General features: G+C 36.9%; 1 protein-coding gene and 1 long non-coding RNA gene across 4 annotated transcripts in view; one reads left to right on the plus strand and one right to left on the minus strand.

Moving 5' to 3' along the window:
* LOC144615960 (uncharacterized) overlaps nucleotides 1–14,791 on the plus strand; it is a 426,549-nt gene that overhangs the window by 136,183 nt on the left and 275,575 nt on the right. The gene's annotated exons all lie outside the window — the stretch shown is intronic.
* The window catches only part of STRN (striatin), a 99,792-nt gene that overhangs the window by 10,938 nt on the left and 74,063 nt on the right, over nucleotides 1–14,791 (minus strand). For all 3 annotated transcript variants that reach the window (XM_078444796.2, XM_078444795.2, XM_078444797.2), the window contains 6 exons: nucleotides 12,734–12,781; nucleotides 11,823–11,944; nucleotides 8,576–8,743; nucleotides 6,744–6,884; nucleotides 2,016–2,120; nucleotides 67–153 (listed from right to left, as the gene is read on the minus strand). In XM_078444796.2, coding sequence (XP_078300922.1) covers nucleotides 67–153; nucleotides 2,016–2,120; nucleotides 6,744–6,884; nucleotides 8,576–8,743; nucleotides 11,823–11,944; nucleotides 12,734–12,781 — 671 coding nt within the window. The remainder of the gene's footprint in view (nucleotides 1–66; nucleotides 154–2,015; nucleotides 2,121–6,743; nucleotides 6,885–8,575; nucleotides 8,744–11,822; nucleotides 11,945–12,733; nucleotides 12,782–14,791) is intronic.

Here is a 14,791-nt window from a genome sequence, read left to right on the forward strand (position 1 = left end):
TTGAAAGGAAAAATTACATTAACATGAAAATAGGATAAATAAATAATCCATAGTTGATGTACTTACTCCCAGACATCAAGTACAGGCCATTGGGATCAACTGCTAAACTTGTAACAGCTTCTAGATGGGCTACCATGGAGTGGATGAGTTTGCCTTTGGGAAAAAGAGATTGTTACTCTTTATTAACAGCTTTCCTCATCCTGAACATACACCAGTTACCATGTTACACTGATTTCTCCAGTCACCCCTCTCTGTGTACTTACCGCATCAATAGCTTTTTCCATCACAGCTAAAACAATGTGTCTCCCTCCTGCTCTAGCCATGGTAATGAGAAACAAAAGCTTAAATTTCAGATTATACTTCTGTCTTTTTTTTTTTAATTTTTTTTTTTTAAATGTTTATTTTTGAGACAGAGAGAGACAAAGCATGAACGGGGGAGGGTCAGAGAGAGGGAGACACAGAATCTGAAGCGGGCTCCAGGCTCTGAGCTGTCAGCACAGAGCCGGATGCGGGGCTCGAACTCACGGACCGCGAGATCATGACCTGAGCCGAAGTCCGCTGCTTAACCGACTGAGCCACCCAGGCGCCCCTATACTTCTGTCTTTCAAGTAGCAATATAAAAGTCAGTCATTTATACACAAATATTCCCTTAAGCCATGTTCATTAACTAAGACTAAGACATGAATCACCTACTTTGCATCCTTTAGCTACAGGCAAATTATATGGGTTGTGAGAACAGAAGAGACGGAAAGACAAAGGAACGGAGGGAAAACCTGGCCACAATACTGGTGGAAACAACATACAGAAAGGGATTAAAATATTAAATTACTCATTACTCACAGCTAAGCAAAGTCAGCAAAAGTTAATATATCTACAAAGCTAATAGCAGATACTCAGGTAAATATGGCTGCCAATATGGAGTGTTTTCCTCCGAACACAGCTCTTCAGGAATTTCCTTCTGACTAGTGAATGAAAGCTAATAAAAAATGGGAAAGCCCACATATCCTCCCCACCTTACATATAGTAATTCAAATCAATCAGGACCAGATAGTCAATATTATAATACAGAAAAGAGTAGTCTATGGAAAACTGAATCAAAAAAACAAATGACTTAGGGGTTTCTATCTCCAACACTAAGGCTCTCCAACATTGGACAATTTTAAAGTTTATTTATTTACAGAGAAACTGTGAGCTGGGGAGGGGCAGAGAGAAAGAGAGAGAGAGAGGGAGGGAGGGAGAGAGTGAGGATCCCAAGCAGGCTCCGCAGTGTCAGTGTGGAGCCTGACATGGGGCTCAAACTCATGAACCGAGGCTCAAACTCAAGAACTGTGAAATCATGACCAGAGCTGAAATCAAGAGTCAGATGCTTAACTGACTGAGCCACCCAGGCACCCCAAACTTGAACAATTTTAAACAAAATATAATGATCATATGCCTCTTACTTCTAACATGTTTCTACTTTTCCCCAACATATTCACAGCAAGAGATCAATTTTATTGGTATTTGAATGACCTTTTCAGTTGTGTCCCTAGTGATAACCTTGGTGCTAGGGCCAAAACATAGTATCTACTTATTATTAAATAAACTAAGATGAGGGGCGCCTGGATGGCTCAGTTGGTTAAGCATCCAACTTTGGCTCAGGTCGTGAATCTCACTGTTCGTGGGTTCAAGCCCTACATCGGGCTCTGTGCTGACAGCTCAGAGCCTGGAGCCTTCTTTGGATTCTGTGTCTCCCTCTCTCTCTGCCCCTCCCCCGTTTGTACTCTGTCTCTCAAAAATAAATAAAACATTAAGTAAATGACTTAAATAACCTAAGATGATTTTATATGCTATCATGAAGACTAGTTCTTAGCAGATTTGGACAGAATGAACAGAAACTGAGCTGGAAGAGTATTTGTTTCCATGCTTATTCCTAGACTATATAGCCACTAACAGACACCCAAGTCAGCCTACTTACAGTGGGTTTTATTTATTTATTTTGTTTTAACACTGATCACTCTGTAATAAACACTTACCTGTGTTGTTATCATAGAATTTGATGTGCCTGTCTTCATGAGCAGTGATGCTGATGGGAAGAGTAGGATGGCTGATGACTCTATTTATTTGACACGAAGAGGTGGCTGCGAAAAAGAAAAAAAAAAGAGCAACAAAGTTAACGCTACTATTTCTTCATATAAGAGGACTGAATGCTCACCTGAGACTTTGTTACTTTAATTTGTCTTTAGTTAATTTATTCTGTGACTGTATTCTCAACATCAATGTTAGGAAAGAAGTGCCTGAACAATACCATACTGACAAATGTAGAGGTACTTACAAATGAGAATTTTCTTTCCACCACCTGCCATCAATGGGTGCCACCTAGCGCTGAGCGTGGGGCCACAGACATTTCTCATTCTCTGATGATCTATGATATTCTGCAGCTTTAATAAAGTTCCATCGTTACTTACAAGTAGATGATAACCAAATTTAAATCTCCACTCTTTCTAGATATTCTTTATCACATGGTTATCATCTGAAGACAAATATGACAAAGAGAGCTTCTGAAATGTATAATCTTCTCTTTCTCATCATAATAGAAATGGTTATCATTTGACAGTCTACTGTGTTTGGAATCTTCAAATAGTCAGCATCCTAACACTATTTTTTGTGCCCTATACAGTAACTTTCAAAGAATTTCAATTATACGCACAATGAGAGAAGCAGGCCACATGTCATTAGGCCTGTATCACAATACATGAACTGTTTCATGGTAGAGACTGATGAATCCGTGTGAAATGTAACTAGTTCTTGTACTATTTTTGAAACTCTGCATATTTAAAATTATTTCAAAAAGAGTTAAACTTTTTTAAATCTTAGTAAAGTTATTATGAATTTACATTCACATAATAGAAAATATAGCTAAATATAGATAAAAATAATGGTAATATTAGGGTACTCTGTTGGATTTTCTTGTGGTCCCTAAAAATATGACATCTTAAAAACTGAAGGTAATCTTTTTCCAGTACTAATGGCCTGTTATCTAAGAATAAAACAAAGTCACTTGACCACGTGGAGTAAGCTCAGTTATACTCAATTTAAATGGTCCTTAACAAAGACTTTAGTTTCAAAGCTCAGCCTGTAGTTGTTTTTTTTTTTTTCTTTCCTCCAGAGATAACATACCACTGAGCATTATCCTCTGTAGGATCTAGCAGGAGAGTAACAAAAGAAAAGAAATACTTTAAGTAAAATATCCCATGTATTCTGAGAGAGAGGTTTCTGAGAATAGCTTCAATTATGCTGAGATCTAGAAAATAATTATGATAGAAATCAAATGATGGAAGGAAGCAAAAGAGTTTTTACTTAGTAATACTTTTAAGGAAGTTTCTCCACTTAATGGTAAATCAGACATGTAAGCAAAATGCAAAGAACACTAGGAATAAATTGAACAATGAATCTAAAAAACTCCTGCAAGTATTTGTATTCAGCTTGTAATTAGAAATGGCTTACTTTTCACTGGACTGACAAGACCTCAATTACCTGCTTCAAATACCTTTGACTTTATCACAAATCACCATAATTGACATTAATGAACAGAAAGTGAGTCTATTCTGATTTTTAAAACAAAAACCTCCATCCTTTTTAATTCTATAAGAAATTTACTTTTACCTTGAAACATGTTTTTGGTCTGAACTTTAATTTTTTAAAAATCTGCTAAATTACAGAAAAGAACAATGTAGTAAAAAAAATAAATAAGCAGGGGTAGTCACAGTAGAAAAGAATAAAAGTACAGCTCTGAAGTAATAAAACTGATAATTTATACAACTCTAAAGTAATCAAACTGATAATTTAGGAAATGTCAGGACAGGGACGCCTGGGGTGGCTCAGTCAGTTAAGCGTCCGACTTAGGCTCAGGTCATGATCTTGCGGTTCGTGGATTCGAGCCCCATGTCGGGATTTGTGCTGACAGCTCGGAGCCTGGAGCCTGGAGCCTGCTTCGGATTCTGTGTGTGTCTCTCTCTCATCTCTCTCTGCCCCTCCCCTGCCTGTGTTCTCACACTCACTCGCTCTCTCTCAAAAATAAATAAACATTTAAAAAAAAAAAAAGGATATATTTAAAAAAGAAAATGTCAGGACATATTATTATTATAACTCAAAGTAATTATCACTTATTCCAATAATGTTGCCTTTGTTCAAAACATTTTTGGCAGTTTTCTTCAGAAAATGTTTCTAGTATCAGGCAAAAAGTCACATGACTTTATTGTCACACACTTAAAGAGAAAATTGGGATTGCCGAGTTTAGTTCATCCATCTCATCCACCAGACTTGACATCTTATTAATTTGTAGCAGTCATTAAAGTCAGTATTTACCACTCAGGACATTCTAAGAATTGACTACATTCCAAAAATGTTCACATCCTTCTTAGTTTCATATTGTTATCTGTATTTTACTACTGTAGCTTTAAGTCATATGTTTAAATTGATTTTAAATTTATTGAGAGTCTAAAACCTATTATTTCTTGAGAAAAAAAGTTTCTCCTTTTCTTATTCCATAATATCAGTTTTTGTTTTTTCACCCCTCTCTTTTACATCCAAATAGTTCAAAACTCTATTCGTGTGTATTTCCCCAAACAATTCTCCTAAGACCTCAGAAAAAAACAAAGGCCAACAGATTGGGAAGAGAAAATGAAGAAAGCCAAAATGGAATGAAGGAAATTTTTGCAAGGAAAAGAGTGGGGGGAGGGAGGGAGGGAGAGGGAGAGGGAGAGACAGACACACACACACACACACACACACACACACACACACACACACATACACACACACAAACACACCATGGTAATTATTTTTAAAGCTAGTTCTCAGATTAAAACAACAATATATATGTACACAGCTTCCTTTGTCAACTGCAACCTAAAATGTAATTGTCTGGATTAAGCCTAAAGACAGAAAGCAATGGTTAAAAAGCCAAAAATCAACAAGATTCTATAGTATCTTTTTCACAATCTGAGAAATTATTTCCTGACTTTCTGTATCCAATGAGAAGCTTCATATTTGAGATTTTAAGAGACACAACTTAATTTACAGTCTAATCAGTAGTGAGCTGTGTCAAATATTATTAATACAAAACTAAATTGATTTAAAAAATGAAATTATGAGAAATGAAAAACAGATTTATTTTATATTCAGAATAAATATTACTTTCTTCAAACAGAATTGAAAACTAATCATTTGGTATAAAACTTGACTCCTCTTTGTTTTTTTATCCCCATATTTTTTTTTAATTTTTTTTTTTTTTTTAACATTTATTTATTTTGAGACAGAGAGAGACAGAGCATGAACAGGGGAGGAGCAGAGAGAGAGGGAGACACAGAATCTGAAACAGGCTCCAGGCTCTGAGCTGTCAGCACAGAGCCCGACGCGGGGCTCGAACTCATGGACCGTGAGATCATGACCTGAGCCGAAGTCGGATGCTTAACCGACCAAGCCACCGAGGCGCCCCCCCATATTTTTTTTTAATATGAAATTTATTATCAAATTGGTTACCATACAACACCCAGTGCTCATCCCTCCCTGCCCTTCCACCCCCCCATCAACCCTCAGTTTATTCTCAGTTTTTAAGAGTCTCTTATGTTTTGGCTCCCTCCCCCTCTAACCTTTTTTTTCTTCCTCCCCTCCCCCTTTGGTCTTCTGTTAAGTTTCTCAGGATCCACATAAGAGTGAAAACATACGGTATCTGTCTTTCTCTGTATGGCTTATTTCACTTAGCACTCTCCAGTTCCATCCACGTTGCTACAAAGGGCCATATTTTGTTCTTTCTCATTGCCATGTAGTACTCCATTGTGTATATAAACCACAATTTCTTTATCCATTCATCAGTTGATGGAAATTTAGGCTTTTCCCACAATTTGGCTATTGTTGAGAGTGCTGCTGTAAACATTGGGGTACAAGTGCCCCTATGCATCAGTACTCTTGTATCCCTTAGGTAAATTCCTAGCAGTGCTATTGCTGGGTCATAGGGTAGGTCTATTTTTAATTTTTTGAGGAACCTCCACACTGTTTTCCAGAGCGGCTGCACTAGTTTGCATTCCCACCAACAGTGCAAGAGGGTTCCCATTTCTCCACATCCTCTCCAGCATCTATAGTCTCCTGATTTGTTCATTTTGGCCACTCTGACTGGCATGAGGTGATATCTGAGTGTGGTTTTGATTTGTATTTCCCTGATGAGCATCTTTTCATGTGCCTGTTGGCCATCTGGATGTCTTCTTTAGAGAAGTGTCTATTCATGTTTCTGCCCATTTCTTCACTGGATTATTTGTTTTTCAGGTGTGGAGTTTCGTGAGTTCTTTATAGATTTTGGATACTAGCCCTTTGTCCAGTATGTCATTTGCAAATATCTTTTGCCATCCTGTCGGTTGCCTTTTAGTTTTGTTGATTGTTTCCTTTGCAGTGCAGAAGCTTTTTATCTTCATGAGGTCCCAACAGTTCATTTTTGCTTTTAATTCCTTTGCCTTTGGGGATGTGACTTGACTCCTCTTTGGAATAGCTCAAATGCTATTCCAAATAGTATAGTTACAAATGTGCATAAATTTAAAGTCTTAAAATCAATTGTAAATCATTTTATCCAAGTAACTGTGTTCTGTGATTTAAAAGGCAGAACTCTTTATAATAACAGGTTTTTTTTGTAGTTGACTCTAGTAATTATAATTTTGAGAAAGTTTAAAAATTTGACCCAAACAAAGACTACTTAAAATTGGTATACATACTTGTATCTAGGTTGGATTCTAAAGTGAGAATGCGCTGTTGCGTTTCCATGTTAAAGATGCTTGTATATCCTTTGCTGAACGATGCTACCATATGGCTCGGGTCACTGCTCACTAGATCCACAGACGCAGGGATTCCCAATTCTAAGAGAGTCAGAACATATTCAGAGAATGGTGATCAGAGGGTCTAGTTGAAAATGTCCTTATAATATAGCAAAACAAATAGTCACAAGATTTCCTTAAGAAGTAAAGAAGGCTCAACATTAGAATAAAAATTAGCTCATTAACCATTCAATAGAGATTATTTCTTTTGTTACTGTTAGCCCTAGCCTATTTTATTATCTTTACCTGTTCAGCAAGTCTTCTACCTGTTACTCAGCTAATATATTCACAGAATGCAGGCCTTTACTCAGAAAACAAATGGAAAACATTTCTGGACTACAAGTTTTGTTGCTTCCACTTTTACCTGAGGCTTAGAGTGGCATTGTGGGAATTCTTTAAGAGACCATCTCTTATGAGGAATTCTAACTCATCGAAATACGGAATTAAAAAAATAAAATTTCAAATTATTATTTACTGGTAGAGTCATGCAAATATCAAATGCAGGCAACTCATCAAAACCCAGACACAAGTTAAAACAGCTCAAGAATAAAGAAGGTACTTTATTTATCATCTAGAATAGGATAAAACTTGGTTAAACTTATAGTGTGCTTACAAACATAAAAGAATAGAATGATATGTATACATAGCATGTATACATATACATGAATATAATCTGATTTTTTTATATGGTTCAAAATCTAAAGCAAGCAAGCAGTTAAAAAATCTGTATATTATAGAAGAAGATACGTTAATAGCTAATAAGCACACACACACACAAAAGTGCTCACAATAATTAGCCACCAAAGCGATGCAAATTAAAACCACAATGAAACACTGCTACACACCCGCCAGAGTGTCTAAAACTAAATGAACTGATAACACCAAATGCTAATTAATTAAGAATGAAGCGCAGCTGGAATTCTCATACATGCTGTCAGTGGTATAACATGGCACAACCACTCTGGATAAGTTTGGCAATTTCACATAAAATTGAACACACAAAACCACTTCTAACTCCCAGCAATTCTACTTCTAGCTCTTTACTAGCTCAATACATAAATAAATAAATAAAAAATAAATGTTCATAGTAGTTTTGTTCATAATACTCAAAAACTGGAAACAACCCACATGTCCATCAAAAGGTAAATAAATAAACACACTGGTTTAATGAAATACTATTAAATATAAAAATAAATAAGTTGATATGTAGAACATGGATGAATCACAAAAACATTAGAGAGTAAAAAGCCAGATACAAAAAGAGTACATATTATATGATTTCACTTCTATGAAATTTTAGAACAGATAAAACTTATTTGTAATGAAAGAAATCACACCGCTGGTTGGAAATGGGAAGAGGGGCTGGGAAGGACCCAAAGACACTTTGAAGAGGTGAAGGAAAGGTTCTAGATCTTGAGAGGTATAAGAGTTATATATTTGTCAAACCCAGTAAGACATATCTTCAATATCCATTTTTACTGTAGATGTTATATTTTGATTTAAAAAAATTTTTAATGTGTGTTCTTTCACTGAATACTATGCTTTTAAAAATCATAAGTTGGAAATTCAAACAAATATGCTTTCATTACTTTAAAAAAAAAAAACCCTTCAAATTAAATTTAAACTCTAAGAGTTTATAGAATCGTTTACTTATTTATTTGCTTGTTGTTAGAATTAGACACTTTATAAAAGATTCAGTTGAATGGTAAAAAAAAAAAAAAAAAAGCATATACCTTGATTATCATTAAATACACTTAGGGCTGGAGCAGCCTCGGCTGTATTCCATAATCGGAGAGTGCCATCTGCTGAACAGGACAACAGGCGCTGATGGGCAGCACTGTAAGCCAAGCCCCAGACAGCATCGGTGTGGCCCAGCAGAGGGCCCCTTAAAACAGAAGGATCTACACAAAATAGCAAGAATGCAAAATCAGGAGAAAAAAACAAATCATAAAGGTAACTCAGATTCCAGAGAAAGGAAATACAAACAAAAGCGTCTAATAACAGCACAAAATATGCTTCCTAGTTTCTATTATTCTTCTGAAATGTTGCAGTAACTAAAAACAGGCTTGGAAATACGCACATGCAGAGTCTAGGACTTATAAATTAAAATTTTAAAGTACATATTTCTCTCCTTAAAAAAATCAGGTATTTCCTTCTCCTTCCCTTCTTTCCATTTGTCTAGATTTTTTAAAAAGCACGTTAACACACATCATTTGAATTTAATCTGTGTTCAGAGAAGTCACAACTATTCCTCGAGGAAATGAACAGAGATCCTTTCCTCGTTGAGCTCTGTCAGCACTTTGGACACGCTTCTTCAGACCAGCCTCCTGTACCTCCGCACTACGAATGGCAGTTATTCCTGGGAGCAACAGGTCCCTGGAATTCACGGTGGACATGAACTGAGACCTACAGGTATTCCCCTCTAACAGCACTAACCGACATGTGAATGATGTGCATGAAGGGAAGGAGGCTCACTTAGCACGGTTTCGTGACAAAAGTCAAACTGGAAACTGTAATTATCAATCCTCACAGTGACTCTATGAAGCAGTACTTTCAAGATGGCTCACACATGTTAAGTTTAAAATGTCAATGTTATCTGTCCTCTACTCTCTGTCATATCATAAAATATTTATTGAAGACACGGTGTGTTAGGCACTATGCTAGATGCTGGGGCCACACAGATAATTAAGACACAGTGCTATCCTGGTCTCAAAAGATGTTGTGATAAGTACAGTAACAGTGACTGACATCGTAACCATGGAGAGTAACAGGGTTGAGTGAAAGCTTCCTGGAGAGAATGACACCTAGAGTATACGGGGGCTGGCCAGTCAAAACTAGAGGGAAGCCACTGCTGGCAAAGGAGGCGGCACCTGCAAAATCACAAAGGAAGGAAAGCACGACATGTGAGGAAATTTACAAGCAATTCAGCACCACTGAAGTGTGAAGTTGGAGACAGAAAGATGAGAGGAGAGTGGCTACTTTAAGGTGGGATTTCTACAGCATTATCAAGGTAGTTGGGAGTTATTCTGAAAGCAAAATGAACCACTACGGGGTTTTCCAGGAGCAGTAGGGTGAAGTAGGTATTTAATAAGGTAGCCTTCACTGTAGTGCAGAAGACAGACTGGACAGAATCCAGATGACGGCAAGGGGACTGTTCCAGCAGTCTGGGGGCGGGTGATGATGAACACCTAGGGGAGGGCAGTGGGAAAGGGGGCAAAGCAGAAGGGCTATATTCAAGGAATATTTAGGTAATTAATATTAGGTAAATATTAATTACTAGGAAATTAATAAGGTACAGATAGCAAACAGAACAAGGCAACAAGGATAACTGTTAGGTTTCTAGCTTGGGCAACTGTGGTGGTGCCACCGTCTCATAAAGAATATATGGGAGAAGAAACACAGCACTTGCGGGGATTTATGGACAATGAGATGGTGACTTTGAAATGTTCTGTAGGCAGTCTGAGGCTTACAGAAGATATTTATGAGTCAACAGCATATAAAACCGTAGAGGTGGATTCAGTCTACCAAAGAATATGCATACAAAACAAGGAATGAATAGGGTGTGGGCCTTGATAAATGCCAGTATCTAAGGTGAGAAAAATAAAAGTTTATGAAGGATAGGAAACAAATTGTCACAGAAGCCAATAGTGGACAAATTTCAACAAGGATGGAATGTTCTACAGTTTCAGATAGCCAATACGTCTAGAGAAACAAGGACTGGAAAATACCCCTTGGATCAGCCAATCAGACAGTCACTGATAATCTTGGTATATTTAAGGGGAATGACCAGAAGACAGACTGCAGAGGGATGATGCCCGGGGAAAGGACATGGAATTAGTAACTCCAAATTGTGTATTCTAGTCACAACCACCAAAGAGACACACACACAGATGATGAGGGAAACAGAGACTAAACACAAGCCAGGGAGAGAAATGGAGTCAAGAAAAGGCTTCCCCTTGCCCAGGAGAGGAGCTACCTGGATTTACTTATATGTGGAGGGGGTGGAAAGAGAGAAAAGAGGGCAAGGCTTAAGATGAGAGCAAGAGAGACAGCAAGAACGAATCAAGTGCAGTCTCAAAAGAAACAAGAGAGAATGAGGTCAAGAGCCAAAGGAGAAGGGCTGGTTGCCTTGGGACAGAACAACTGATCCTCTAATAGAGAGATAAAGGAAGTAAGGAAAAATATGGAACAGATCAATTTGTAAGAGACCTGGGGAGAGAGAGGGGGTTTACCTTTCACAAAATACATGTTAAATGTTTATTAAATATATGTTGGGAAAATTTTTTGTTTATCGAATTTATCTTTACTTAGGTTTGGTGGTAAAATTAATCTAAAGTGAAGAGGAAAATATGGTTTTAGGACAAATATGACACTTCATACCATTCTAAAGTCTGAGAATATAAGAGGAAACCAAAAGAGTCAATTCCTAAACAGTTTTTGCAAAAGAATTTATGGTAAAATCTAGTGATAGATTATCATGTGGATTTATGTTTCACAGTACTGTTCCCAAGACTAAAGGCACTTCTTAATTTTTAAGGCCTTTCAAGTATTTTGGTGTCATGGAGCTTAAAAGTCATTACCCTCTACACACTCCAGTAACTGATCAAGAAGATGATGCCAACATTAATTTTCCTTAGGCTGTTTGTCAAGAACAGTAATGAAATGTGTAATAATGTCTCAAGTAATGTACAGATGCCCAAAATGAAGAAAACGATGGTCAGTCATAGCCACCATTTCCAATCAACAAAACTCTGGGAGGGTGGGAACTGTTTTTTGCAGGAATAATCCATTTTGTTTCTTTTTTCTTTTAACATCATATATCAAACTGATTCCTAAATACAAGAGTCCTTTTCAACCACATAAAGACCTTGTTGTCTTTTACCAATTTATTAACATATCTCATTTTATCCTTATATATGCTATGTAAAATGTGTAAAAGGAAGACAAGTTATTCTTGCATATCCTGGGGGAAACACCTACCGTAGGAGTCATAGGGATCGACATTGGGGTTCGTGGTATTCCAGCCTTGGATCAGTCCGTCGGCACCCCCACTGTAGCACTGCTCGCCGCTGCTGCTCAGCACCACACAGAGCACTGGTCCTCTGGGAGATAAAAAGCAATTTCTATTCCCCCAAATCAATCTGATAATAGGACTTGTTAGAAATAAGAGTGCTTAATTATTCATATGGTTTCTATGTTTCAGCTTTTTACGATGAATAAAAATACTATGGAAGCATCGCACATCTCTCTTCTGCTGCTAAACCAGAGGTTGGCAAACTATGGCCTGTGGGCCAAATCCAGCCAGTGGTCTGTTTTTGTACAGTCCTCAAGCTAAAAATGGTTTTTACATTTTTTTTAAAGGGTTGTAAAACAAACTGAACTAAAAACAAAAATATACAACAGAAAATATATGGCCTACAAAGCTGAAAAAGTATTTACTATCTGACCCTTTCTATAAAAAATGCCAATCTCTGTGTTAAATCAAGTGAATAAGTATAACCCTTAAGCTTATGTGGAAATATGAGCAGCATGCAATATGTGTTCATAATTTTAAAATTCTTGGGTTTTTTTAATCTATATTATCTTTAAGGAAAACAAAGGTCAGGATTTATAATATTTAACCCTTACTGCATCAACTTATTTTAAGCAAGAGAGATATCATATTTAAACATTATCCAAATAAAATCTAATTTTAGCAAGGATCTCTGGTAGTGATAAACTTGTTTTTAACACTGTATTATCTGCCAGTTTCTTTTACATTTACAAAAGAAAAAAGCTACTAAATACAAAAAATATATAACACAAATATTTAAGGGAAAGAAAATAAAATACTCTAATCAGGCTGATGTACAGTGATGCTGACTTAAAACAAAGAAAAAGCACATACTTACTTATGAGCCCTGAATGTATAGATAGGCTCCACATCAAGAGATGTACTCCTAAATCCAAGAGAGAGAGGACTTTTACCACTCTAAGTTTCAGTAGTAAACAGTAGCCCTGAATATATGCCACAAAATTGCCTTTAGAAATACCAACACTGTGGTAATATACCATTCTCAACCTAGGACACCTAAGACAGCTTATCTGATATCAATCACATATTTTTGTGGCCTCAAGAAACACTTGTTTAGTAGTAGTTTAGTAATAATACCTGATTGTAGTGTTCTCAGCATTATCATAGTCTATTTGACTAAAGGAAGAGAGAGTCCCACTCAAAGAGCATCATAGGCTTTGAGGAGATAAATTTCTGGATTCAATTAGGTGGCTAACTTCAGGCAAATTATTTATTCTTCTGGAACTTCAGATTCCTCTACATATTTAAAACAAAACTGAAAAATCAGGATAATACCAAATACTCACAGGATTAAATAAAAGTCTACATGTAAAACAGACTAGGCTAGAACCAGGCATTAGCAGGATTTCAGCACATGGCACTTGAATTTCTTTGCATTTCCATAAAGGTTAAGATATCTGTCCTCGATACTTGTAAAAGGTGTCCAAGTCATCAGTTTATTCATTAATCAGAACACTGAATGTATAGATACTCTACACTAATACTGGCCATGACTGTTAATGGAAACTGGATGTAAAGTCAATTACTTACCATTTCTTATACTGTATTACAGTTTTTTATATAATTCTCTCCTCAAGCATTTCCAAAATTTTATGCTCAAAGGTAAACAGGTCACTGTTATTTACATGTGGAGATATTGTTCCTAAGCTATCACCAGCTAAGAAACTTGTTTCAATATTTTTCTAAGTTTTAGTCAAGAATATATGAGACATTGACATTCTTTGGTCTAATGAGATGCCCATTGTGGCCAGAGAACTAAAAAGACAAAAGGCACGATTTATAACAAAGAAATAATTACTCTCTGCTGAAGATACCTGATCCTTATGAGAAGTCACTTGGTTTTAGCAAGATCTGGTTGAACTGGTTGATGAAGACTGATAAATCAAGTATTTTATCAAGTTTATGTAGGACTCACAGCAGGAATGTTCACTGATCTCTTTTAAACTTGGCAATAGATATCCTCTATCAGTAGTAAAACTTCTATAATCTTTGCCAGTTCATGTTTATTTCTCCTTCCAATAACAGAAGTGCCTGACACCAGAGAAGGGCCATTACTGGCACATGCTAGGTTTGGACCATCTGATTCAAGGACACAGGGGAGTGACCTCCAGTAAGTACACTACCAAGTGGGACCTGGACTAGCTTGGTCACTGATAAAAGAGATTATAACAACTCATGTCTGTTCATTCTTAAGAAAGGAACCGAGGGGCTGAGGGAAAAAATAGCAGTTAAGTGACAGGAATAACAATGCCTTTCAGTCTATACATGTTGGTAGGTATGGAAAGTACCTAAAAGGTCAAGGCCAAAAGACAATACCAAAGAACAGTCCTTCACCCCTCAATCAGCCTCCCTTCCACATCATTAAGTCCAAACCTAATAAATAATATGGCAAGGTTGTGCTGGGGAATGATGACATGCCTACACCTCTTTACAACAACAGTAGAAACCTTCAATATAGACAAGGGAATCCACAAATATGACAACCATTTAAAATACTGTGTAAGGATTGTAAACAGCACTCACAAGCTCTGGGAAACTATCAGATAATACTATTTCTCCCTCAGTGTCAGTTTTCCAACCTGATATCAGATTGTGAGTAAGAAGGGAAAAATTCTAATTATGTGACATGGTAAAGAAGAAAAAGCTGGAAGGTATACTTGAGAAATTTAATAGCAAATAATTAAGTACTTTTCTGCTGAACACTGATAATTAAAATACTCAAATACAGGGCGTCTGGGTGGCTCAGCTGGTTGAGCCTCTTGATTTCGGCTCAGATCATGATCTCACCTTTTGTGGGTTCGAGCCCTGTGTTGGGCTCTGTGCTGACAGTGTGGAGCCTACTAGGGATTCTCTCTCTCCCTCTCTCTCTGCCCCT

This window comes from Panthera onca, chromosome A3 (genome assembly GCF_046562875.1).
Source record: "Panthera onca isolate mPanOnc1 chromosome A3, mPanOnc1 haplotype 2, whole genome shotgun sequence".
NCBI classification, from domain to species: domain Eukaryota; kingdom Metazoa; phylum Chordata; class Mammalia; order Carnivora; family Felidae; genus Panthera; species Panthera onca.